Source organism: Anabas testudineus, chromosome 9, assembly GCF_900324465.2.
Source record: "Anabas testudineus chromosome 9, fAnaTes1.2, whole genome shotgun sequence".
In the NCBI taxonomy this organism is placed as follows: Eukaryota; Metazoa; Chordata; class Actinopteri; order Anabantiformes; family Anabantidae; genus Anabas; species Anabas testudineus.
Genome location: NC_046618.1, coordinates 27,532,775 through 27,558,581, shown reverse-complemented (window position 1 = coordinate 27,558,581; position 25,807 = coordinate 27,532,775). Strand labels below are relative to the sequence as shown.

The window sequence follows — 25,807 nt, the reverse complement described above, 5'->3', positions numbered from 1 at the left end:
TGTCGGTCGTGCACCTACATGCATCCCACCATCTGTTATTTCATTTCAGCCTCCCAGTGTGAATACTGAAACATTTCCATGGCAACAACACCAACACACCGGCAGGTAGGAGGCTGAGGATACAGCTTCGTAATATATCACATATAAGTCTGAGACCACATCAAAAGCCTGAGATAATAATCCAAACCTGGAAATCGTCACAGAGTGAGATGATTTAGAAACGAGAAGAACGGAAATCAGTGAACAGAATTCGTGTCAGTGACCACGTTAACTCCTCTGTTTGAGTTCGATCCAGTGAAGCTCACATTCAGGTGGATTTAAATCAACCTGCAGAACGTCGCTGAGTCAGCAGCTCTGTGACTGTGGGAAACATCAAGTGTCAGAGCTCAGTGTTGAGTCCGGATCAACTTAACTTTAACTTACCTGTGGTAACAAACTCACCTGTGGCCAGAAAAACTACGTGATCCTGCTTTTCTGCATGAATTGGTCCCGATACTGAACACAACCAATAAACACACAGAGAGGTGGTGGGAAAAGTAAGTGAAACGGTGTTTTAATAACCGATTTGAACCTTTGGCATCAATAACCTCAACTGTTCTGTTCTGCTGTGGTTCAGACCTGAACAGCGTCCAGGAGGAACTCTGGTCTGTTCCTCAGCTCAGACAGAATCTCAGGACGTCTGGTGTGAACGGTTCTTTCTTTGTTGGGTTGAGTTCTGATTTTGTCATTCTGTAGTTTACTTTGTGTAAAAACATAAGTGCATACCAGGGATTTATTTCCAGACGCTAGATGTTAAACTATCCAACTTATATTATACAGCTGCCTTCAAAATGCAGCGCGTCTCGAGTCTCTGAAGTTTAGCCAAACTCAAATATTAGATATATCTGACATTAATAGAGAGAGAGGAGTTATTTCTTATTTGGGCCTGTGTCCCAGCAGCTTGGAGGTGTATTTGACTATTACACAGCTCAGAAAGTGTTCCTAATGAAACCCAATGGAATCATGCAACCACAATTTAAAATATGACAACAAATGGTCAAATGGTAGAAAAGAGACACTAAAGGATCATCGATCAGCTACAAACAAGAGACTAAATAAAAAAGAACAGATGTTTCCAGTAAAAGTAGAATTAAGATTTAGTTTGGACAGAAAAAGTAAAGTCACCGGGTTAAATTATCTACAGACACTGAGGTGGAGAAAATGAAGCTGCGTCCGTGAACAGAGCTTCTGAAGCTGTGAGACTGATGAAGTTCTTTAAATCTGCTGTGACCCGGCTCATTTGTGGCTCAGGGACAGTTTGACATTGATCTGGGTTAAACTCAAGTGAAACATTTGACTCAGATTAAAACTCAGTGGTTTATACACAATTATTTCTAATTTTATTTTAACGTTCTCCTTTGTGTTTTCTCATTTGACCAGTTTCATTTATGTATTGAAATCTTTAGAATAATTCTCCTGTTGAGATTTTCACTTTTTATTTTTTGCTGCTGCAGGTTTTAAGGGATTCACTTATTTTATTTCAACTCTCCGTGTCTGTGGTCAGATTAAGTTTAGAACACTGATTTGAAATGTGGTTATTTCAGATTTAAAAGGTAAAATTTTAAATTGGGTTGAATTCGACTCCTTTGTCTTAACGAAGCTCAGCGAAATAAAATCGAACACATTGAATAGAAAATGGAAAATAATTTAAAGCTTGAAAAACGAAAAGACTTTTCTTTAGGGTTATAATAATAATAATAATAATAATAATAATAATAATAATATAAAAACGTTCTATGCACAAACAGATCCAGAGACGGAGCCCCCGGCGGAGCAGAGGCCGCAGCCAGCGCCTGATCAGCGGGAGGAGACACCGGGACGGAGCCGCTGCTTCACAGAGCGGAGGATTCACAGGTGTGTCTGCATGTCCAGTTCATGATTATCATTATTAATATTCTTCTTATTATTATTATTACCATCATCAGCTCGACATCCTTCCAACCTTCGTCTCCGTTTTGCGGTTTAACATCGTCTCTGCTCCTAAAACAGTTTCTTTAAATCTGAACACACATCAGCCGATTTCTGTAAAATAAGAAATTCTTAATATTTCTACTTATTGATTCTTATTATTTCTGGCCAGTCTGTCAGGTGAAGCCCTTTTCGTTTAAATTCATAAATGTTGTCGGGACATAGCAAATTATTTATTTAAAAATGAAAAAATAATTAAGTAGTGAAATCAGAAATAAATAAAAAACGATCTGATGAGATACTTTGAAATAATTTACTGTTTTCTATAATAGCCTTTTTAAAAATGTATTTCTAGGTTGTTCTAAAATATGATTAAACTGTTTTTATAATTTTTTGCATGATCAAATGATCAAAATTTTCAGCCTCGTTTTAGGAAAAATCAAACTCAGAAAACAAACAGAACAGAAAAAAGCAAAGAAAACAAAGAAAAGCTCATTAAAAATAATAATAATCAATAATCAATCAATAACGTGTCTATTCTAAAAGACAGATTCTTTCAGATTTCCATCACATAAAAAAACTTTTTGTATTTTATTTCATTTTATTTATATTTTTCCAAATCTGAACACAGGAAGTACAAAGCTTCTGTCTTATTTTTCCTTTTCTCAGAGGAAACAAGTTGAACAATTAGTGCATTCGATCCTAAAACAATGAAAAAATAGATCTGACTAAGAAGAAGTGCTACATAAGGAGATGATGAGGTAAATTTGTCCAGGAAGAAGAAGAAGAAACAAACAGATGAACTGATGCAGGGAGAGAAACAAACAGGACAGAACACACGTCATTATTATTAATATTATTATTATTATTATCATTATATACACAGCAGATGCATAGAATACTTTTCAAATCCATTTTTACATAAATACCTACATTTTTTGTTTGTTTGTTTCCAAAAAGACAAAACTAACCAGCAGAATGAAAAGTGAAACCAGTTCAAACTGCTCCAGGATCAGCTGACTGCCGCAGTGCCGCTGAGCAAAGCAGCCGTTACAGAAACAGCTGTGGGGCACTTTTCCTTTTATGATCAGATTATCAGTGGAATATTCCAATATTTTAAAAACTAGTGTTTTTAATAAACCTGGAAATAATCTGAAGGTTTGAGAAACAGGAAGTTTAGCTGTGGAGCTGAGTCGGTGACCTCTCGGTGACCTCGTTAACTTGTCAGTTCAGAGCTCAGATCTTCTGGAGGTTGATCCAGTGACGCTCACGTTCAAAAACACAAAATGAAGGAAGACTAAACACAGAATGAACCTGAACAGACGCAAAATGACAAAGAAATTACACAGTAAATTCAGAAAAAGACAAAACGACCAAAACCAAACAGTAAATGACCCAAAACTCAAAGAAATACGTGAAGCGAGTCAAACCCCGCTTCACCCAGAAGATCAGCAGCTTCACTGATCCACAAAGAAATAAAGACGCAGAAGCAGAACCTCAAACCTTCTGATTATTTCCAGGTTTATCTGATAAGAATCGACACGTGACATATCTTCAGGAGTAATTCTGGTTCATTTGGCACTGGTTCCTCCAGCAGGACTTTAAATCTCAGCCCGTTTTCTTTACTCACTAAACTACAGAGTGATTCATATTATTTCTCTGCAACACGCTCCGTGCAGCATGTGATGTGTTTTTCTGAAGAGTTTTTCCACCATATTCTAATGAGTATTGGAGCAAACGGTCCCTTTAACAAAGATGAATCGGTTCTGTTCTGTTGGCGCGATGCTCTGACAACGCGACAGACGCTCTTATTAATCTGTTATTTTACTCCGAGTGCGGCAGGAACATGATTGATGTTCAACAGAACATAATGAAAACTGTCATGAAGGAGAAAACACACTGAGTTGCAGATGCTCGTGACAGTGTGACTGTAATGTTGACAGTGTTCTGACGATTGGAGGGTTCTTTGTAATTTCTTAGCAGGATTTGATGTTTCCTCTCTTACTCAGGAGCTGATGCTTTAGTGAGACTTCACGACGACTCGTGCACCAGTCACAGCTGCAGCTTCCATGTGAAACTGTCAGATTCCTTCATGTGACTGTTGAATAACCTGCAGGCTTAATCTCATCGTACCATCACAACAGTTTACAGTCAAATTCAAGTGAGAGATGTGCGGAGCTGATGTTGGGACAGGAAATGGATGAAACTAAAATCCTGGTGTGGGTGTAAAACTGCTTTTAGCTCTCAGGCCTTCGCTGAACCTGAACCTGTTCTAAAAACCTCACAGACAGAGGATTTGAAAACTTCCCTCCTGTTTCTACTTTCTGTGTCTGTCCTGATGGAGGAACCTTATTTTCTGTCCTTGCTGCAGCAGATTTCCTGCGAGCCGGCTGCCGTCTGTCGCAGACAGACGCTCAGAAGCCCTCAGCTTCGGAGCAGCTTCTCCTCTCACTTTAATCGTCTCTTTTTTCAGGACGCTGGCTTCGTTTGGCACCAAAATCGACCGTCGAGTGTTCGGTCGACAGCTGTGACCACGTCTCAGGAAGTCCAACGGGAAGTAGCAGTTTGTTGGGGGTTTTTAAAGCTCCTTCCTCGTGGCTGATTTTTGTTTTTCCCATCATCGTCCTGTCCGTAACAGGAGAAGTGTCTGTTCGACTTCCTGTTTGCATGAATGCTGATGCCTTCATGGACATCCATCAGTCAGAAAGGTGAGCTGTGTCCCATGTTGTCAAGTTTGTTTGCTTGTTATTCAACTAAAACTGTTGAAACGAGAGCTGAAAATAGCTTTAATGCAGTTTTACATTAAGAGGAAACATACTACATTTACAAATTGGGTATGTTTTAACGATTTATTGGGATATTTTGGCAGCTTAATGCACCTTTTATTCTGTTTCTGACAAAGAAATCTGAGCTGTAATCAAACTGTAAATTAAGATCTGAGTTTTGTACGTGCGTCTGTCTCTCACCTATTGGTCAGATTCTGATCACAGGCGTCTGTTGTACAAAGTGAGATTAACATCATAGTGTTTCATGTTTGTCTTAAGGAAACTTTAAAATAAGACCTCACATAGCAACTTTTATTTTGAAATTGAAGTCCCAAGCTTTGCTTAATGAAGCTCGTGGCTATAAAACATTTTGCATCTACTGATCGGAGTCTCTTCTAACTAAGAATAATGACCTGAATTTCAGTGTTTAAGGTGAAAGCGGTGGTGGAGCTCGGTGAGACTCTAACGTCTTCACTCCCAAGTTAAAACAAGTCAGTTCAACTTGGGAACGATTCACAAACTAATAGTGAGCAGCTGAGACTCTTGATTCTGTCTCATCTAAATCTAAATGATTCACAAATCCAGATTTACAGATTAATTACAGCTCAGGTCTGTTGCTACTGAGAGCTAACGTTAGCCTCGTGGTGCGTTCACAGTCTGCACTTTTACACCAGTTTGTGTACACGCTGTTTTCTGTTGCATGGTGCGTTCAGGACACCTGTGTGTTTTCATTTATTTTCTAAAACAACCTCTGTTTAGTGCTTCCCCTGGTTTTGTCCCGGTTTAGTTTGACTCGGATTAATGTTGGAGAGCTTCCTGCTTCCGCTCACATGATCCACGTTATTTAAAAGTGGATTTCACTTTTTGGTAAATAACTGCACATTTGTCAGATCAGAGTCTTCAGTGCAGACTTGTGGGTTGTAAACGAGAACTGGAAAGACTGTAACGACTGAGTGTTGTAGACGGTTCTGCATGGGATCATCTAGTCCTCGCTGATGACGTCCACGTCCTCGCCTCCACTCTGCTGCGTCGCTGCTCTCCAGCGGCTCACGTGCTGACTGCCCTTCCTCTTCTGCTGAGCTTCAGGAGACTCTTCCTCCAACTTCTGGCGCTTGTGCTTCGTCCTGCGGTTCTGAAACCAAACCTTCACCTGCACGGAGACACACACAGGTAGAGCACGGCTGAGTGATCATACATGTAGTTTAGCGGTTGACCTAGTTACTGTTTGATAGAACAACTGACCTAATGTCTGTACTCAAGTAAAAGCTAGAATGAGTTGTAAGACTCGACTAGCAGAGGCTGCATTTGAACACACCTGGAGCATCCTCAGCAAGGTGAGATCGGTGCTTTAATGTTTTTAAACTTCCTGGTTCACCTGACGAGTGAGCGCTAAGTAGCTGGTTTTGTAAAACAGGTTTTTTTAAATCCACTTTAGTTCTGGGCTGAGTTGGGTGATGATATAATCTGCTGTCATTGTGACTTCACGACATTTAACTGCATCAATCGATAACATCTCCTGACGTTATTAGAAACAAACCAGAAATACAGAAACAACGAATCCACCACAACTAAATGAGTCAACAGACACTGAACGTGTGCTGTATGTAGGAAGAGTGGGGGCTCGTTTTCTACTAATCAACCATGACTTTGAAGAAAGCCGCCCCCTCCCCTTTCTATTACTGTTAGAAATTATTCTCACAGTGATTTAATCTCTAATCTCTACGCTGCTACATCACCGTGACATGCAACTGTTCGAACTCGTCCTGCAGAACTGTTGCACAAGCATCCAGATCAACAGGAAAGGAGCTCGGGCGTCTCCTCGGTGCTGCGAAGGGCCCGAGGAGACGCTTTAATATCAGATTCTCTGTGTGACGGGACGTTGTGTAATGATGATGCTGACGTTTCTAACGCTGACGAAACAAAAAGAAATTTGTGTGCGAGGAGGCGGTTTCCTGTTGGCTGCTTTCCAGAGATTGAACTCGTATGTGCTCGGTCTGATAAAACCAGGATAGGACTGTTCCTGAACTTATGGTCTTTGTAAAGTGACAGGAATGAAACCAAGAGTTAAACTGTGGGACAGAGTCTTTACAGCTCTGCTCAGAACATTTTACACAGCCCATTGCCAAAACAAGACATTAGAATATTTAAAGACTCAGATTAAACATTATTAGTTAAACATCAGCCTCAGTTCAATCCTCTATTCTGTCTGTAACTAATAATGGTTACTGGTCTCTAACCTAGATTTGATCAGTCAGAAAGAAAGTAAAGATAATTTACTCTGAATGAGAAATAAAAACCAAAGTTACAGTAGTAGTAGTAAAGTTCTTAGTGGGATTAAAAACCAAGAATCTCATTCCTGTAGTTTGATTTGACATAAAACTATTTTATTTCTAAGTGTAGATTAAAAGTCACGTTAAGTCACACTGGAAGGAAGAATATAATATATAATATATATCATTTATATAATTTAGAATAAATAATACTATAGTAAAGATACTGTCATACAAGTAAATGCCATGTGTTGGAAATATAACGTTAGTCAGGAAATGTACTTAAAGGTAGTCAGCATAGAAATATATTAACTGTTAAAACCCACATTTTTCTGTTGCAGCTAGTTGAAGTTGAATTTTATAAAAAGCTGCAGCAAATTATTATTTTCCTCCTTTAATCAAAGGTTTGTAGAAATTCAGAGAAATAAAAAATGCTGCCACATGGGAGAAGCTGAACCTATGAAATACTATTCTCAAACCAAATTTCAATGTATTGGTGAAATGTAATTAACAGCAAAGCTTCATCATTTGAGGGTTTAGCTGGTGTTCAGATAATAGTAGGACAGTAGTCGAGTACCTCAGATTTAAACATGGTGAATTGTGCTGCAACAAACTGAGTCTATGTAAAAATGTAAGAGAAAAAAAAAACACTGCACAACAAGTACTTTCACTTTGGACAGTTTTAAATACTTGTGTACTTTTGTTCAAGCTTAGTTTTGAATACGTGACTTTTACTTGTAATTAAGAACTTTTAAATTGTTGCGTAGCTACTTTTCCTCAGGTAAAGGATCCGATTATGCTGCATTAACCCTCCTGACAGGCTGCTGAAGAGTTTTTGGATCAGATCCCAAATGTGTCTCTGTGCTGGATTATTATCGTCCATAAAGCTGCTCTGATTGCATAAGCTCTAGTTGAGGTGTGATTAATAACTGCTGATGGCTGATCCTCTGCTGATTGATGGATCTTTCTCTCTTCCTCTGTTGTGAAATGTGGATCATAAATAATTGTGGATGATTCACGTCGTTTCACTGGCGTCAGACTCGTATCACTGCAGCGACCTGATGACAAACACCGTCAATCACCCCTGAGAAAAGGTGGAGGGAGCTGACTAACCAGCGACTCTCCCCGCCCCCTCCATCATTCCTCGGATCTGGATCACGGCCAACATCGTTTCATTTACAGGGAAATGACATGTACTCTGCAGGAGACTGTCAGTGAGCAAGGCACGGACGCTGGTTCAAATCCCACTTTTTTATCTCTGTTTAATGTTTGATGTTCAGTTCTGTTGTTTTAAACCATGTTGAACATTTATTATTATGAATTATATTTTATTATTAGCTGCTGCAGGTTTTAAAAAACATTTTCTATTCTTTATTCCTTTTATTTCAGTACATTCACATGTAATTTATTCTAATTCATTCCTTTTTTTCCCATTTACTCTTTAATTTCTTTGTGATATTATTTAACATTTTTTAATTAAAGGTCATTTTCACTCTTTCAGGATCAAATCCTCATGCTTTTTTTTTCGTTTTATTTCTATGCACACATTCATCACTGGTTCATAAATTCATACATTCATATTTTTTGAGAGACTCTTTTTTAGTTAGTTCTTTTTAGTCAGTTTCTTTTCATCCAATCGTTTATATTTTCATTTTAGGAAAATTCTTACAGCAGTGATTCTATGACTCTAACTATTGTACATCCAGGTAAAACCGTGATAAACCACCGTTTCCCATGATGCATACCTGGGTCTCCGTCAGACACAACCCGCTGGCCAGCTGTTTCCTCTCGGCTCCAACCACGTAGTGGTTCTTCTCGAAGGCTCGTTCTAGACGGAGCAGCTGAGACGGGGAGAACGCCGTCCGGATCCTTTTGGGTTTCCTGGAGAACGGACCATGGAGCAGCAGGTTCTCTGGACTGCTGTCTTCTCCTGAAGAGAAAACACGCAGGTTAAAAACACTTGGTTTGTCTGGCAGAGACACCAACAGCACACAACAACCACGAAGATGGATTGTGATCTCATTAAGCCACTTCCTGAGGTGGTCCAGGAAACATTACTACCACGACCTATGGTCAAAATACAAATGTGCCCTCATGCATCTCTCTCTGCTGCATCACGTTTTGCGTCACTCTGTGGTTGCTTTGCTGGGGGCTCGTTCACTTGTCCATCCATGCGTTTACTAGTATAAACATTAAATCTGATTACTTAGGTTGTGAGAACAAATAAAAGAGATGAACTTTATAAACCAGCTGGTGTGACGGGACCTTTGATCGCTTTAACAAATATCTGAATCTTTGGATTTCTACATGTTACTTTTTAAATAACAGTGGAAACTCAGTTTCTCCGTAATTATGTTAATATAAGAAACACTTTTCAAGGAAACAGTGAGTTTAGTTAGTCTAAAGCTCGTGGACATGAAAAGCATTTAACCTTCATACAGGAAGCTGAAGCTGGACCCGCCACAGATCAACAGTTGGTTAATAGGTGATAACTACAGTCAGGTGTTTGCTGAAATGCTGAAACAGGTTTAGCTCGCTGTGATTGTTCCTCCTGGTCAAACTATCAGATGATTCTCAGAATGTGGAGAATTATCTGAGGCTAGTATGAGGTGTCATCAGGCTGCGTTAGGTAAATCATGTGGTAACTAATAGTTTCTGTCCCTCTGCTACAGCTTAACAAGGAAACAGTGGGAAGAAAAAGTGGAGGGGAAACTGTATTAAAATGACTAAAGAATTCAGAATTCATATTAGCTTTAGACAGAAGAGGCGCTAAGAATGTAGTGCTGTGGATTTTGTCTCAGGTTTTAATGGTCAGTGTGAACAGGATCAAGAAAAACCTGTTTCAGTGTTTATATGGACACAGGACCAGTACGCTAAGATGGAAAGTGTGAACTCATCTGAAGATAACACACTTATTACAGATGTTTGCATATCATCAAGCACCTTCAAAGTGCACTCCCTAAAACTTAGAAACAAGCCTTTAGATTGTATTAGTTTTATGGTCACAGCCTGGTCTTTACCTAGAAAACTTCCACCAAAAAATCAACACAGGTACAGTACAGACACAAAAGGTCCTCAAAGAGAGATGAACTGGACAAGAAGACACAAAGCATCTACCAGAGATACCAGAGGCCATATAAAAATGCAAAAGGAAAATCAAGAGATGCAAAATATATTTAAAAAGACATGATAGCCACATGGACATCACTGAAACGAGGCACAGCAATCACTGCAAAGCTAAAGATAAAAATGCCTAAAACAACCTCAATTAGATTCAAGGAGACACAAGGTGACTTTAAAAAGACAAAACAACAAAGATCTGGAAGTTGAGTCGTGGCAACTGGACTCATCAAGTAGCTTCTTCAGTCTGAAGACTGATTGTAGACGACTGTGGACGAGTAGAGCTGCAAGAGTTACACATACAACACGATCACAGACACGAGACAGAGCCGCTAGATGGACCACACCAGACCCAGAACATAAAGAAGTCGGCATTCTGTGTGTGAACCTGGTCCTCACAGAGACAGAAGCCCAGGAGCTGCACTGCTCATTATTATTATAATAATGTGTGATCAGAGATTTGAATGAAGACAAAGGCGGATGGTGAACATGATATCGACGTGTGTGTGCGTGTTTGCTCTGGTTAAACTGTGTGTGTGTGTGTTTGTTGCAGCAGATATTTGCGTTCGACTCTGCAGTGAAACCACAGACGTCTGCTGCAGCACCACAAAACGGTGACTATTTACACAGCCACACGGTCCACCTCAACAAAAACTACTCAACACACACTGGATGTGAATGAATGTCGGAGATGCTCCACTGCAGATGCTGAACATGAATCACAGTTCCTCGTCTTCTAACTTCACCCCGTCACGTATCGATCCTCTGCAGAGATCTGTTAGTGTCACTTCACCTCCTCTCCACACAGTGTGGTGTCACATGTCTCTATGTCATTTTGTCCATTCCACTGGACGACTCCCCCGTCTCTCCGACGTTTGAACATGCTGGATGTCTTCACTGACGACCAACTACACCTCTCGTCCTAACACACTGCCAGTTGGTACAAAGGGCACGGGTCACACCACCGTTCACATCTCTGCACTGGCTTCATCAGCACCTTCCTACCTGAGCTCCTGATCCAGGTCTACAATCCCTTCACCACACGGAGGAAGATCTTAGACAAGACACTTCACAGCTCCTAACTCTGCAGAAACAACTGGATCATCCAGTTCAGACGAAACAAAGCGTTTCCTCCCACTGTCGTCTCCCTGAGAGAAAGTCAAGTTAACCGATTCCTTCATGTGATCGGTTTGACTGTATCTCAGCTTCTTGTCATTTCATTTGACCATAAACAAACTGAAAGGTTCTAAAAACTAAAAGAAAGTAAAGCTAGCTGTGATTTAATTTAAATGTTGGACAATTTCAGCTTAATGCACTTTGTTAAAGTGTTGTTACTAACTTCCTGCTAATGTTTAGAGCAGTATTTCTACGTTATGGCTGTCTGCGTTTTACCACTTGACTTCTTTCCCACAGAATCAAGTGTAACTTGGAAAAACAGGAGCTGATTTGTTTATCGGGCGTGTTGATGTGCAGTCGGCTAAATCTGAGACAACATGTGGAAAAATGGACGTTTGTGGTTCTTTGTCATGGCGTTTGTTCCAAACCCACATTCAACATCTGCTGTATTTTTCTGACCGTTTATTGAAATCGCACGTAAATTTTTCAATGCATTTTACATAAAAACAAATCCATGCACGACTTCTTTTTAACCACTTCGGCTCGGCTGAAAGGAGACGCAGCCATCGACACGCAACACGCAAAAAGGTCGGTTGATTTGCGGCTTCGAGGAGGCGAAGAGGACAATGATGGCGTGCAGAAAGCAGACACGTGCTCACGCCTTGTAGCCAACGTTAGCTTCTATATGAAGTGATATTCATATGCAAACACCGAGACACAAGCAGTGACTGACGGCTGTCTTTGTTTGCAAATATGATGGTTGATTTCTGTTGAATGTCAAATAAGACGACGCTTCAATGTATCAACAGCATCAAGTTTACAGGAAGGTCAGAGATGTGCTGGTTTGGATTCTGCTGCTCGAAATCACTGACGATGCAGCGAACACACAGAGAAACTAATAAAAAAAAGATTTCCCAAAGACAAAATATAAAAAAAAGGGTGAACATCAAAATACTGATCAAACTGAAAGAAACTAAGAGGAAATCTGCAAAATGAAAGCATCAGCTACATGAAAACAGACATGACACCTGCTGAAATCCTCTGAAAGATCTTCCACAAAACTCTATAATGTTTCCGCTGAATTAAGCCCAACACAAAGTGTCCAACTCTCAGTTATCCTGCGAGCACTTTAACTCCTGATCCACTGCTGATGACAGGAATCCTGAGTTTAATTTAGAATGAAATACAAAAGTATTCCAGGTCTTCAAGTCAAATATGATTTGAAAACCAACTACTGTACAATTTCCCACAGGTTCCCTGTGGTTCTGCTAATTTGACTTTGCTCCACTGAAAATACTTCAGGTTAAACAATAAAAAAGCTCATTTGTTTATCAGACATGTGGTTAAATAAATCCCGTCTCAACAGTCGGAGCGAGACAATGATGATGTGGTCCTCTTTGTGTTTGCAAACTGATTCACGTATTACACACATTACAACACAGTGTGTTCATTACACAGTATAAATACTGGTCTGTTGTCAGAAAGACTGCGTGCACACATGGCTCCTTTCTTTTCATGTAACTACTACACTATTTACTGTACAATACTGCACTTTACATAATATATCAGGATGTGTCATGTCTGTGCAATGCAGTTTTTGTCCTACTATATTTTCATTTCTATATTTTTATCATGTGTTTATAATTTCTTGCTTACTCCCATTGTGCTTGTTATTCTATTTTCATCATTTTACCACCACATGAGCATTTTCCAGTTGTCAAAGATGAAAAACAAACCAAAACAAATCCATTTTTCACCGTCTGCCCTTTAGTTTAAAGGTTTTAACCCTTTTAACGCAGACAGAGTGGAAGCAGATAATAACAACTCGCTGCAGCCTAATGGCTGAAAACAGGTTGAAGAGGAGCTGCTGTTCTGCTGTTTAACTTCAGGAGGAAAGACTGCTGCAGAAATACTGCACATACACCAGCACTAGAGTCAGGAGACAGAGACACAAAGCTCGGGATGTTCAGAAACAGACCTGGACTTGTCTGCACAGAGCCCTGGCCCCAACACCTTCCAATACTGAACTGTAACACTGAGTGTTAGCACAGACCTTATCACCAACTTCAGTGTTGGGCCTCTGGGATCTGGAAGCACATCACTTGAGCAGATTCAATGTGTGGTGCTAAGACTGAAACCAGAAGGATGGAGGCAGCAGCCTAAAAACCTCTGGCGGTGAACTGCATCTAGTGTCATATGCTGCTTCTTCCAAAAGTGTTGGCTTGGCATGATTTTAGTTGATGCCTTTTACACAATGAGATGCTAAAGTGAACATTGCACCTTTGACATCATATCACACAAATTTCAAGCTGCTGGGTTCTGGATCATGTGTCAAAACAGTTCACGGCTCCCCAGTGACTGGTCCTGGTTTTAGCCCTGGCCTTTACCTGAACATTGCATTTGTTGTTAGAAAGAATAAATGAACATGAAAACCAGAGAGCTGAATGTAAGAAAACAACAAAAGGCAGAAATCCAATGCTGGACAAAGCTAACAAGAAAAATCCTGAAAATCCTGAAAAAGAAATCAACCGCTGGTGAACTGAGCAACATACCAAACCAAGAACAGAGCCGATCTGCAGCTGAACACTGAGAAGTGAAAACTGACTTTAGCATCAGTTCAGTAACGAGACTCAATTTCTAGCACGTTTGAAACATGCAAACATTTTAAAAAACCGAATGCTGCAAAAACAAGAAGCAGCAGAGAGACGAGAACATATTTCTGTCACGGACAAACGGCTTCAGCTGCTGTGATGAAAGAAGAAGAAGAATGTAAACAGAAGCAGGTGATGAGAACATGATCACCCGTCACCTGTCAGCTACTCGTTCGTTATCAAAGATGGTCGTAGCCGATAACTGTACCACAAACGCATCACCAACATAAAAAACAACTGCAGGAGACTCAGGGGAGCTAAAGCGTGGTCGATGTATCTGAAGAAGAAGAAGACAGAAGAAGACGAAGAAGAAGAAGAAGAAGAAGAAGAAGAAGAAGACAGAAGAAGAAGACGAAGAAGAAGACGAAGAAGAAGACAGAAGAAGAAGAAGAAGAAGAAGAAGAAGACAGAAGAAGAAGAAGAAGAAGAAGAAGAAGAAGAAGAAGAAGAAGAAGACAGAAGAAGAAGACGAAGACGAAGACGAAGAAGAAGACGAAGAAGAAGACAGAAGAAGAAGACGAAGAAGACAAAGAAGACAGAAGAAGAAGACGAAGAAGAAGAAGAAGAAGAAGACAGAAGAAGAAGACAGAAGAAGAAGACGAAGAAGAAGACGAAGACGAAGACGAAGAAGACGAAGAAGACGAAGAAGACGAAGAAGAAGAAGAAGAAGAAGACGAAGAAGACGAAGAAGAAGAAGACGAAAAAGAAGAAGAAGAAGAAGAAGACAGAAGAAGAAGACGAAGAGAGAAATAGAAGAAGAATAAAAAGAAGACGAGAAGACGAGACGAAGAAGAATACGAATAAGAATACGAATAATAATACGACGAAGACAGAAGACAGAAGAAGAAGACTAAGAATAAGACATAATAATATACTAATAACTAATAAGAATAACTAAAAATAATAAAAGAATAAGAATACATAATAATAATACGAAAGACTAGACTAAGAATAATAATAAGAAGACATAATAAGAAGAACGAATACTATAAGAAGACGAATAAGACATAATACGAAAATAATACTAATAAGAAGAATAAAGAATAAGAATAATACAGAATAATAAGACAGAATAATAAAGACGAATAATAGACTAATACGAATACGAATAATACGAATACTAAGATACTAAGAATAATACATAACTAAAGAAAAAATAATACATAATAATAATAATAATACTAATAATAATAATAAGAAGAAAAATACTAATACAGAATAAGACGAATAAGAATACATAATAAGAATAATACATAAGAATAATAAGAATAAGACAAAGAGAAGACTAATAATAAAAAGAAAAAAGAATAATAGATAGAATAAGAAGAATAATAATACAGAATAATAATACTAAATACTAAGAATAAGAAGACTATAATAGACATAAGAATAAAAATAATAATAATAATAATAATAAGAATACGAATAATAAAAAATAAGAAGATAAGAATAATAATAAGACAGAATAAGAATACTAATAATACGAATAAGAATAATACTAAATAGAATACATAATAATAAAAATAAGATAATAAGAATAATACTACTAAGAATAGAAGACGAAGACTATACTAATAATACTAATACTAATAATACGAATAAATACATAATACTAATAATAAGAATAATACTAATAATAAGACTAATAATACTAAGAGAATAGAAGAATAAAAATACGAATACAGAATAATACGAATAATAATACAGAATAATAATAGACAGAAATAATAAGAATAATACATAATAATAAGACTAATAAAAAATAATAAGAATAATAATAATAAGAATAAGAATAATACAAGAAATAATACTAATAAGATACGAAGAATAAGAATACGAATAATAAGACATAATAATAAAAATATAATAATAATAAAATAATAATACTAATAATAATAATAATAAAATAATAATAATAAGAATAATACAGAATAATAAGACTAAATACTAATAAGAATAAACTAATAAATAAGAATAAGAATAAAAATAATAATAAGAATAATAATAAGACTAATAATACAAACAACGTCTCCTCACACACAGGCGCACAGCTGATATTATATATATATATATATACTGCTGATATTATATATATACTGCTGATATTATATATATATATATATACTGCTGATATTATATATATATACTGCTGATATTATATATATATACTGCTGATATTATATATATATACTGCTGATATTATATATATACTGCTGATATTATATATATATATACTGCTGATATTATATATATACTGACTGCTGTATTATAATATATCACTGCTGATATTATATATATACACTGCTGATATTATATATATATATACTGCTGATATTATATATATATATATATATATATACTACTGATATTATATATATACCCATGCTGATCTTATTATATATATACTGCTGATATTATATATATATAATGCTGATATTAATATATATACAATGCTGATATTATACTATATATATATGCGATATATATATAATACTGCTGATATTATATATATATACTGCTGATATTATATATATATACTGCTGATATTATATATATACTGCTGATATTATATATATATACTGCTGATATTATATATATACACTGCTGATATTATATACACATATACTGCTGGATAAAATACGCAGAGTGAAGAGTGCAGATTTTGTTCTCGGACTGCTTTAGAACCGAGCTCCTGTAGAGTTTGGACGTCTTTGTATTTTCCTTACACAGGATTCAAACACTGAAGCTTCTTTATCATCCTGAGAACATGTTCACGGTGAGGAGGAGGAGGAGGAGGAGGAGATTGTTGGGGCAGATGGCACATCAGGCTCCCCTGGCACTGAAAACAAGTCCGGACCTGTCGCTGTGTGTGTGTCTGCAGTTACTTTGACAACAAATGCAACAATAAGGACGTTTTTCATCCAACCATTAAAATATGTATCTCACTGCACTCTGTCCAAGATACTTCGATCTGCACGCAGTAAATACTGCACCACACTGTACTGCAGTAGTACAGACTCCATGGAAGACGTACTCGACTGTACCATAGATATCAACTGTTAAATCATCATATTGAGCTGTGATATACTGACGGGTGTTTCTGTTATTTTGACCACTCCTCCTACATCAGTACTGCAGGACTGGTACCTCATAAACACAGTTCAAATACCTGCTACCATTTATTTATTAGTTCTCTTCTTTTTACTGGGAGTGGCAGTAGTTGTAGTAGCAGCCAGTGTTGGCAGTAGTAGTAGTAGTAGTAGTAGTAGTAGTAGCACAGTAGTATCACTAATGTGTTGTTGTTGGAGACGATGTCTTCATCATCTGACTTTTTTATTAGACTGCCGTGAGGAGGGGGCCACGTCCCCGTAACGTGTCCCGACAGTAACTCTGAATCAGAATCCTGCAGGCGGCCATGTTGGAGTGATCAAGTGATCGTTCTATCCATCCTGCAGCAGCTGCTCAGCTAACGACGGCTCGTTAGTGTTCACATGGGAGACGAGCAGCTAACGCAGCTGAAGGGGACATTCATGTACTTGGTTACTCTGGAATGTAACTAAGTACATTTACTCAACACATTTGAGCTACTTACTACTACTACTACAACTACATATTAGGAATTTTCTGTTCTTCATCTCGTTTCATCAACAGTGAAGACTTCTCTTCTGTTAATATTCTAATTTATTGTTAACAGTCTGTAGCCTGGGAACCTTTCTCACTATTTATTATTAATTATTATCATTATTCTCATTTTTAAAAACTAAACAGTCCAAGAAAAAAATAATGAGAAGATTCAGAGATGATAAAAAACAAGAATTTTCCATGTTCTGAAATAAAAAATGAAAAAATTCAGCTGCAGCAGTAAAAATCTGATTTCACATGAAATGCAGGTGACATCAAGTACTTTTACTTTAGATACTTACCTTCCTGGTTATACAGAGTTTTATCTGGAATAGTATTTATACGCTGAGCTAGAAGTACTTTTACTTAACAACGGGAGTACGTCCTCCTTCACCAACACAATTAATTTCATATATAAATATAATTTAAGCAACAGTTATTACAGAAACAAACAGTACTGCAGTAACAGAGAAGTCACACACAGAGCGACGTGTGCAGAATCCGTGTAAAGACTGAAGTACTTCACTGTACTTCTAAACAGTACCACAAAACAAAGATACCACCACAGGTATCATGTGTCTCTCTGCGGTGGGACTGAGACAGGGACACATTTGATCCTTTATACAGATCGTACCAATTAATAAGGTTCATTCAGTGCAGTACTTTAATAAAGTCGTGAGCAGAAGCAGCTGCTACCTTCTCTATGACCAGTTGTTACCAAACAGTTCGCTGAGATTAAAGTATGATGATAAAGAAAGATTTTTTTTTTTATTATGTCATTTTTCTCTAATTTTAGTTTTTTGTGAAACTTTCAGAAATGAATCAGCAGATGAAGCAAACAAAGAACCACTGAGACCGAGTCTGTGTTTAATCCTGCGTCTACTTCAACTTAACTGGTAACGACACATACACGTAGTGGAGTACTATAGTAGTATTAAGTACTAATGGAATAACACAGTACAGAAGGGAACTGATGGAAGTATTTACACCCCTGATGTTCACAGATTGAACCTTTTCATCTTTACATCGTTTGACTTAATTCGATTGCTTCTTCATCAGTAACGTGTGAGTTTTAATCCGAGGACTGTGAGAATAAGTACTTCAGTACTACTGTGTGTATATATATATATATATATATATATATATATATATATATATATATATATATATATATATATAAACAAACACACACACACACACACACACACACACACACTCCTTCCAATCCTGTCACGGCCCTCTTTCTGTCCCTGCACCTCAGGTTGAGCCCCTCAGACTGTGAAAACTGCTGTACCCTCCAAACACCTGAACCCAACACCTGCTTCCAGATAAGAACTAAAACGTGTCGAGGAGATGAAGATGATGATGAAGATGATTGATGAAGATGATGAGGATGTCTCACCTGTGTGAGAACACGACGACGCATCACAAATCCACTAAAGGAAAAAACCAAACCAGGTTCTCCAGCTCAGACCTGATCCACTTCTCACGTGTTCATTTCTTTTCTTTCTGATCTTTGTGAAATGTTTTTAATGTTTTAATTAAAGCTGAAAACTTCCGAGTACACGATGATTTACTTCTTACTAGAAGTAGAAAGTGCAGTAAAACCTCGGAAGTCTCGACCAACTACAAACTGAAACATTAAAAACTGATCAGATCAGAGATTAAAATACTAAAACTATCAATCTAAACGTAGAAATACTCACACTATGTACTTCAAAAGTACACTTTTTTACTTTCCACCACTGAACAGAAACAACAGCTCTAAAGGACAATTCCACCAAATATTCAGTGAAGTCTGTAGCTTTAAATTTCCCACGTTACAAAGTGGATCAGACGCCGAGGAATCAGAAAAGTACTAAATACTCTAAATACTCTAAATACTCTAAACCTGGTTCTGTTATGAGCATGACTAAAACTCTGGTGTCTGATATTAAAGGGACAACACGCAGGTTCTAGACCAGAATATAAAGTAACATCAGTGGAAGTACTCTGATCATAAGTAACAGTACTAATACCACAATGTAGAAGAGCTGCTTTCTAAATGTTACTATAAAAAGTACAAAATAAGTGTAGCACCAAAAGTAAAAGTACTCGTTCTGCAGAACTTCCGTTCTGATGATATGTTTTAACAGAAGGATCAATAAAGTCTAATATTTTATTCACTGGTTAAATCAAAGTACAACTAAAGTACCTAAAAACAGAAATAGTGAAGTACAGAAATACCTCAACACTGTACTTCGTTACTTTCTGAACTCATTATACAACTTAATGAAGGAAACAGCTGGTTTGAATATTATTATTCTTATTACTATATTATGATGTGAATCTTTTCGTCTGTGTCGAGACAAACTGGATGTTAAATTAAATTAAAGTTAAATTAAATTAAGGCCTGGATAAAAATCCTCATTTAGTTTCCTGCTGCAGGAAGAAAATAAAAAAAACACAAACTAAAGGAAAAGTCCGTTTTATTCCTGTTTCTGAATTAGTCTGAATTAATATTTGTGAGTTTCACGGTGAAATTATTTTCTGCTCCGATTTCAGGAGAACAGAAAAAGCTGGAGGTTTAAATTTTCTACATTTAATGATTTAGTTTGTTTTCCTTCATTTTATATTTGGATATATTCAATTATTATTATTCTAGATTTCTATTAGACCTTTTGTGTCGTTTTATCGATTTTAAAAGGTTTTGTTCTGTCGTAATAATAATAATACTAATAATAATAATAATAATAATAATAATAATAATAATAATAATAATAATAATAATAATAATAATAACACTGACACTGGACCACGTCCCAGCTGCTATTTAAATTTGTCTTTTTTCATTATTTTATTTTAACTCTCACTTCGGGTCATTTTCTCTTTTTTATTTTTCATTTTTAATCTAAATTATTTTCTGCAGTCACGTGAAAACTCAGCTTCGTTAATGTTTCATTTAGAAATTATTTATTTTCTTATTAATTTAATTTTTCTGAGTGAATCAAAAAAATCGAAGAAGAAGAAAAATGTCGCACATTGAAGAAAATGAAAAGAAGATTTTCTGTGTTCCTAAAAAGCCCTGAAGGTAAAAATCCCACCTGGGTCTTTACTGAGATTAACAGGAATCAACTTTATATGATGTGACACACACACTCACACACACACTCACACACACACAGAGAGAGAGAGAGAGAGAGCTGTGATATTTATAATGTTTAAATAAAGAACATTAGTTATCAGAGGAAACAGCTGCATCTCTACTGTAACATTAGAGAACAGATCATTTAAATCTCATTAAATTCACTCAGCTCATCTAAAAAAACTGGAGGAATTCATTTAAAGAGAAAAGTTAAAGGAGCTCCGAGTTGAAACTGTGCCGTTGAAGAATGGATGAGAAACACAGCAGCAGCGATGCTGAAGGCTCCAAAAACACCAGACTACATTAAGAAAAACACGGATTTTAGGAACATTAAGTCAAACATTTCTCCAGCAGCTGCAGATAACACTGAGTTTTAAACCGATTCCTCCGACATGAGAGAAGCTGCTAATTTCATCAAATCCCAGAATGTCATGATTCAAATGTGTCCGTGTGTTGGTGGTGCAGGTGGTGCAGGTGGTGCAGGCTCCTCTAACGGGGTTAATTAGGATGAAATGAAAACTAGACAGAAAAAGGCGGTGAGGTCCTGAGTAATGACAGAAATCTGTCCTCTAATAATATTAGTTGGTGATAAAGATTTAAAACTGCTTCTGTTCCTGTGCAGAAGAAATCATCTGATTTTCCTCTAATAAAATAATTTGTCCCTCATCAGTGTTTTATTAATTATAATGTAACACAGCCTGTAGCAGAGTGGAGCAGAGTGGAGCAGAGTGGAGGCCTTACCGGAGGAAATCACACGGAGACAGAAAGTGAGTTGTGGTCTGGTCTAATTCCTGGCTCCTCATCATCAACACAAACACTAAACTCAGATCAAACAAAGACAAAAACAACACGAAGCCTCCGACTCACCTTGGAAGCGGTGTCCCAGGTACCGGCTCCGGAGCACCCAGGGGTAGAAGCTGAGCGCGTCCCGGTGCTGCGGGCTGAAGAAGCTCTGCGGGGGGATCTGAAGCGGGTGCAGCGGCAGCCCGCCGGGGCTCTGCGTGTGCGTCCCCGGCTCCTGAAGCACCATATCGGGCCCGGTCGAATACAAAGTCCTCCCCCCGCTCCCCTGGAAGCAGGTGCCGAAGACTCCGGCGGCGGCCGCCGGGTGCAGGGACTCCGGGAACCTGAGCGCCGTGGGCCGGATGGGCTCGTCCCCGGAGCCGCCGCCGTTGCTGTGGCCGTTCGCCTCCTTCCCGACCAGAGACTCTATGGTGAAGCATTTCTTGTTATTGCTGTGCTGGAACATTTTAGGCACCTGACGCTGAGCAGACGACGAAGAGGGTGAGGATACGAACAAATCGGGCTCCGGTTCGTCCAGTTCTTCGCACTCAGTTTCCCAACTTCCCCCGGAGAGCCATAACTCCCCAAGTCCGCGTGTGCGTAAAAGCCGCGCTCCAATCCGGACTGTTGCACCTGGGAGCGGGTGAAGTTTCCTCTCACCTGTGTCCGGGGCGGTGTCTGTGCCCGCTCTCCGCTCCGCTTCTTGCAGGATCAAAATCAAACAAACTCCTCAAAGTGTCCGGTCAAAGTGCGGGCGAATCCTCCGAGCAGCAGCCGGGTGAGAGCAGACGGCGGCGGGCTGCGGAGCTCTGATCAGTCGGTGTCTCCTCACGCCTCCTGTCGCCGCATGCTGGAGTGTGAGTGTCTGTCAGTCAACAGGCTGCACACTGATACCTGCCCTGCCTGGCAGAGGTGCGCTGAGCATGCGCAGAAGACACCGCTCCGACAGCCATTTTGTTGATGGAGTGGATAACGGGGGGGGGGGGGGGGGGGCGTTAAAGGTGGAGAGTGGCGGTGATGAGGAGGATAAAGAAAATATGAATAATAATCATTATTAATAATATTATTATTGTTGTTAATACTAATAATAATAATATTAATAATAATGTTGTTGTTGATCCATCACAGCACTGATGAGAATGGTTTCACCTGACCTTTGACCCTTAGGGTCAATTGTCTTGTTCTGTGTCAATTGACCTGTCGCTCAGACTGACACACTCACACACACTCACACACACACTCACACACTCACACACACTCACACACACACCACACACACTCACACACACACACACACTCACACACACACTCACACACACACACTCACACACACACACACACTCACACACACACACTCACACACACTCACACACACACACACACTCACACACACACACTCACACACACACACACACACACACACACTCACACACACTCACACACACACACACTCACACACACACTCACACACACACACACACTCACACACACTCACACACACTCACACACTCACACACACACTCACACACACACACACTCACACACACACACTCACACACACTCACACTCACACACACACACACACTCACACACTCACACACACACTCACACACTCACACACACACACACAGCTACAGAATCTTTTAATTCCTGTGATTTATTTTCAGTTCATGTTGATCATGTGATCAGAGCAGACGTACATCTACTTATACAAACATGTACATATACATCTACTTATACAAACATGTACATATACATGTTTGTATAAGTACATGTATATGTACATGTTTGTACTTAAACTGAGTCCTTGTTAAACTGAGTCCTCGTTAAACTGAGTCCTCGTTAAACTGAGTCCTTGTTAAACTGATTCTTGTTAAACTGAGTCCTCGTTAAACTGAGTCCTCGTTAAACTGAGTCCTCGTTAAACTGATTCTTGTTAAACTGAGTCCTCATTAAACTGAGTCCTTGTTAAACTGATTCTTGTTAAACTGAGTCCTCGTTAAACTGAGTCCTCATTAAACTGAGCCCTTGTTAAACTGATTCTTGTTAAACTGATTCTTGTTAAACTGAGTCCTCGTTAAACTGATTCTTGTTAAACTGAGTCCTCGTTAAACTGATTCTTGTTAAACTGATTCTTGTTAAACTGAGTCCTCGTTAAACTGATTCTTGTTAAACTGAGTCCTCATTAAACTGAGTCCTCGTTAAACTGAGTCCTCGTCCTCTTTGTATATTTGAACTATTCTGACACAAAGCAGCTAAAACATCTGTAAAACAGAAGCAGATTCAGCACAAAATGTTAGAAAACAACTCTGAAGATGTGGGGGGGGGGTCAATCTGTGCCAGGGGCCAGTTGTCTCATCACCCATCCAGCATTCCCTCCACAGCAGGATTTACCTGGTGGAATAAATCTAATCTCTCCGGGATTAGTGACGTTTTTAAATGTTTCTGAAAGAGTCTGATGCACAACAGCTTCAGCCCCGTGTCCCTGTCACCTCTGAGGCTCGTCCTCGTAGACCCCCCCACCTCCTGGACGTCCTCCGTAGACTCCCGCTCCTCCCGGATGTCCTCCGTAAACCCCCCCACCTCCTGGACGTCAGATTTGACCCGTGCAGTCTGGACCCGGCTCTTCACGTGCAGCTTTGGGACCTGCAGGACAAATGGCAGCCCATTCAGGAGAGACTAATTGTGGCCCGGGAAGCTCCACAAAGCCCCCCTGCTTCCACCTTCAATGGGCCGCCCTGTGGAGGCCCGTGTGAACCACAGAGCCCCTTTTTCCTCCCCATCCTGCCTCAGTATGTTGGCCTCCGCCCCCCTCTGCCTCACCACCCCCTCCACATGTTAATTAATAGGCCTTACTGGCAGATTTGGATCCTGCTCGGCTTTGATTGAAGGCGACCATTAGCATCTATTAATTTTGCCTCTGGCGTTTTATCACCGGCTCTGAAAGGAGGAATTAAGTGGTGCGAGTGATTGTGGGGGGGTCGGGGTGTGAGGCTCAGTTAAAATGTGATTATTGTCCCTGCAGCCTGGAGCCAGCTAACTGCTGCTAAGCCCTCTTGAAAGTGAAGGGGCGACTCCTCATTAGAGCCCAACAAGGGAAAGATATTAACAGGAAATAACTGCAAATTTATTTTTTCCACTTCTAATCTCTCGTCTTTATGTTCCACGTGAAAAGGGCACTTCAAATTTTAAAGGGGGGGGGGGGGGGGGGGGGGCAGGAGTGGGAGCGATGTGGTGAAACAGCAACAGAGATGATACAGTCGTCCAGCTGAGGGACGTCGCCGCACAGAAAGATCTGATTAAATTGGACGAGCAGCAGGACGCTCCAACGTAGTGGTGGTGGGGGGGTCTGTAACAGATAAACTGGACGTAATGCTTTGACCTCATCGCGTGGCTCCGGCCATCTCTAACTAATCTTTCCTCACTGTGAGTAATCACACAGTTTTGGGTTTGGCTGTTTCTTCAGGACGTCAGCCCCCATCTTCAAGCCTCACTGCCCCCCCCCCCCCCCGTCTGAATCAGACACGTCCTCCCCACCTTCTCAGACGACCTGTAGGAAAGAAGACAAAGGTGCTTCCTTAATGTCACAGGACCTCTGCTGTCAATAATAAACACGTTAAACACGGTGCTGGAACTGAATCTGTGCCTCTTGTGTTTTCTCACCTGTTCCCCCCCCAACCCCCCCCCCCCCCCCCCCCGCACTGGTGGACAGGTCATTCCTTTTTTTCTTTCCTCCTCCCTTGCTCCCTTCCCTTCTCTGTTTCCTTCCTCCTCTTCACACTCTCCTCTCTGCCTCAGGTGTTTCCAGGTGGCTGTGAGGTGTCATGGGAACACGGTGACATGACAGCAGAGGCTGTGACCCGTAGCTAACGCACACTCACACTCAGGTATTGTCTCAGCTTGTCAAACAGCCACCGACACACTGATCCCTCCACATCCGCTTCACACGCTTAGAGCTGCGGTTTTTAAACTGCAGTTCGAGGGTGTTGGGCCTCCCGGGCCTCCCCACCATTCAGTCTCACACACACACACACACACACCTGTACTGTGTACCTGTGCAGCCTGGTGTGACAGGAAGTCAAGTCAGGCCAATTTATGTATGGAGCTCATGTAAGACCAGTGAACGCTGACCGGATTCTTTCCAGACAGATGAAAATGAGACGTTCAAACTGTTTTCCGTGGGGGGGGGGGGGGGGGGGGGGGGCTGAGGTCCGGTGACTCTCTCGGCAGCTGCTGAACTTTGAGGTGTGTTTGTTTGTGCTCATTATCCTGCTGCAGCATGAATCCTGCTGCACGAGCATCCTAAGCAGAGGGTTCAGCATGTCTCTGCAGAATAGAGCAGCACTTCCTCTTGGTCAGGGAGCAGGTGACCGACTCCAGACGTGAACATTGTTAACTACTCTCTGCTGT

At 39.7% G+C, this 25,807-nt stretch overlaps 1 protein-coding gene across 1 annotated transcript; it reads right to left on the bottom strand.

Moving 5' to 3' along the window:
• Positions 1-2,514: 2,514 nt before the first annotated feature.
• On the bottom strand, positions 2,515-22,255 carry emx3 (empty spiracles homeobox 3). Its single transcript, XM_026344357.1, has 3 exons — positions 21,482-22,255; positions 8,728-8,912; positions 2,515-5,862 (listed from the first exon to the last, which is right to left on the bottom strand). The coding sequence occupies exons 1-3, from the start codon at positions 21,861-21,863 to the stop codon at positions 5,695-5,697; spliced, it is 735 nt and encodes a 244-aa protein (XP_026200142.1). The 5' UTR covers positions 21,864-22,255; the 3' UTR covers positions 2,515-5,694.
• Between the last annotated feature and the right edge of the window lie 3,552 nt (positions 22,256-25,807).

Coding starts and splice junctions, on each gene's coding strand:
- emx3 (XM_026344357.1), bottom strand. CDS start 21,863: ATGTTCCAGCACAGCAATAACAAGAAATGCTTCACCATAGAGTCTCTG. Junction 8,913..21,481: donor CCTGGGACACCGCTTCCAAG/GTGAGTCGGAGG, acceptor TTTTCTCTTCAG/GAGAAGACAGCAGTCCAGAG. Junction 5,863..8,727: donor TGTGTCTGACGGAGACCCAG/GTATGCATCATG, acceptor GTCTCCGTGCAG/GTGAAGGTTTGGTTTCAGAA.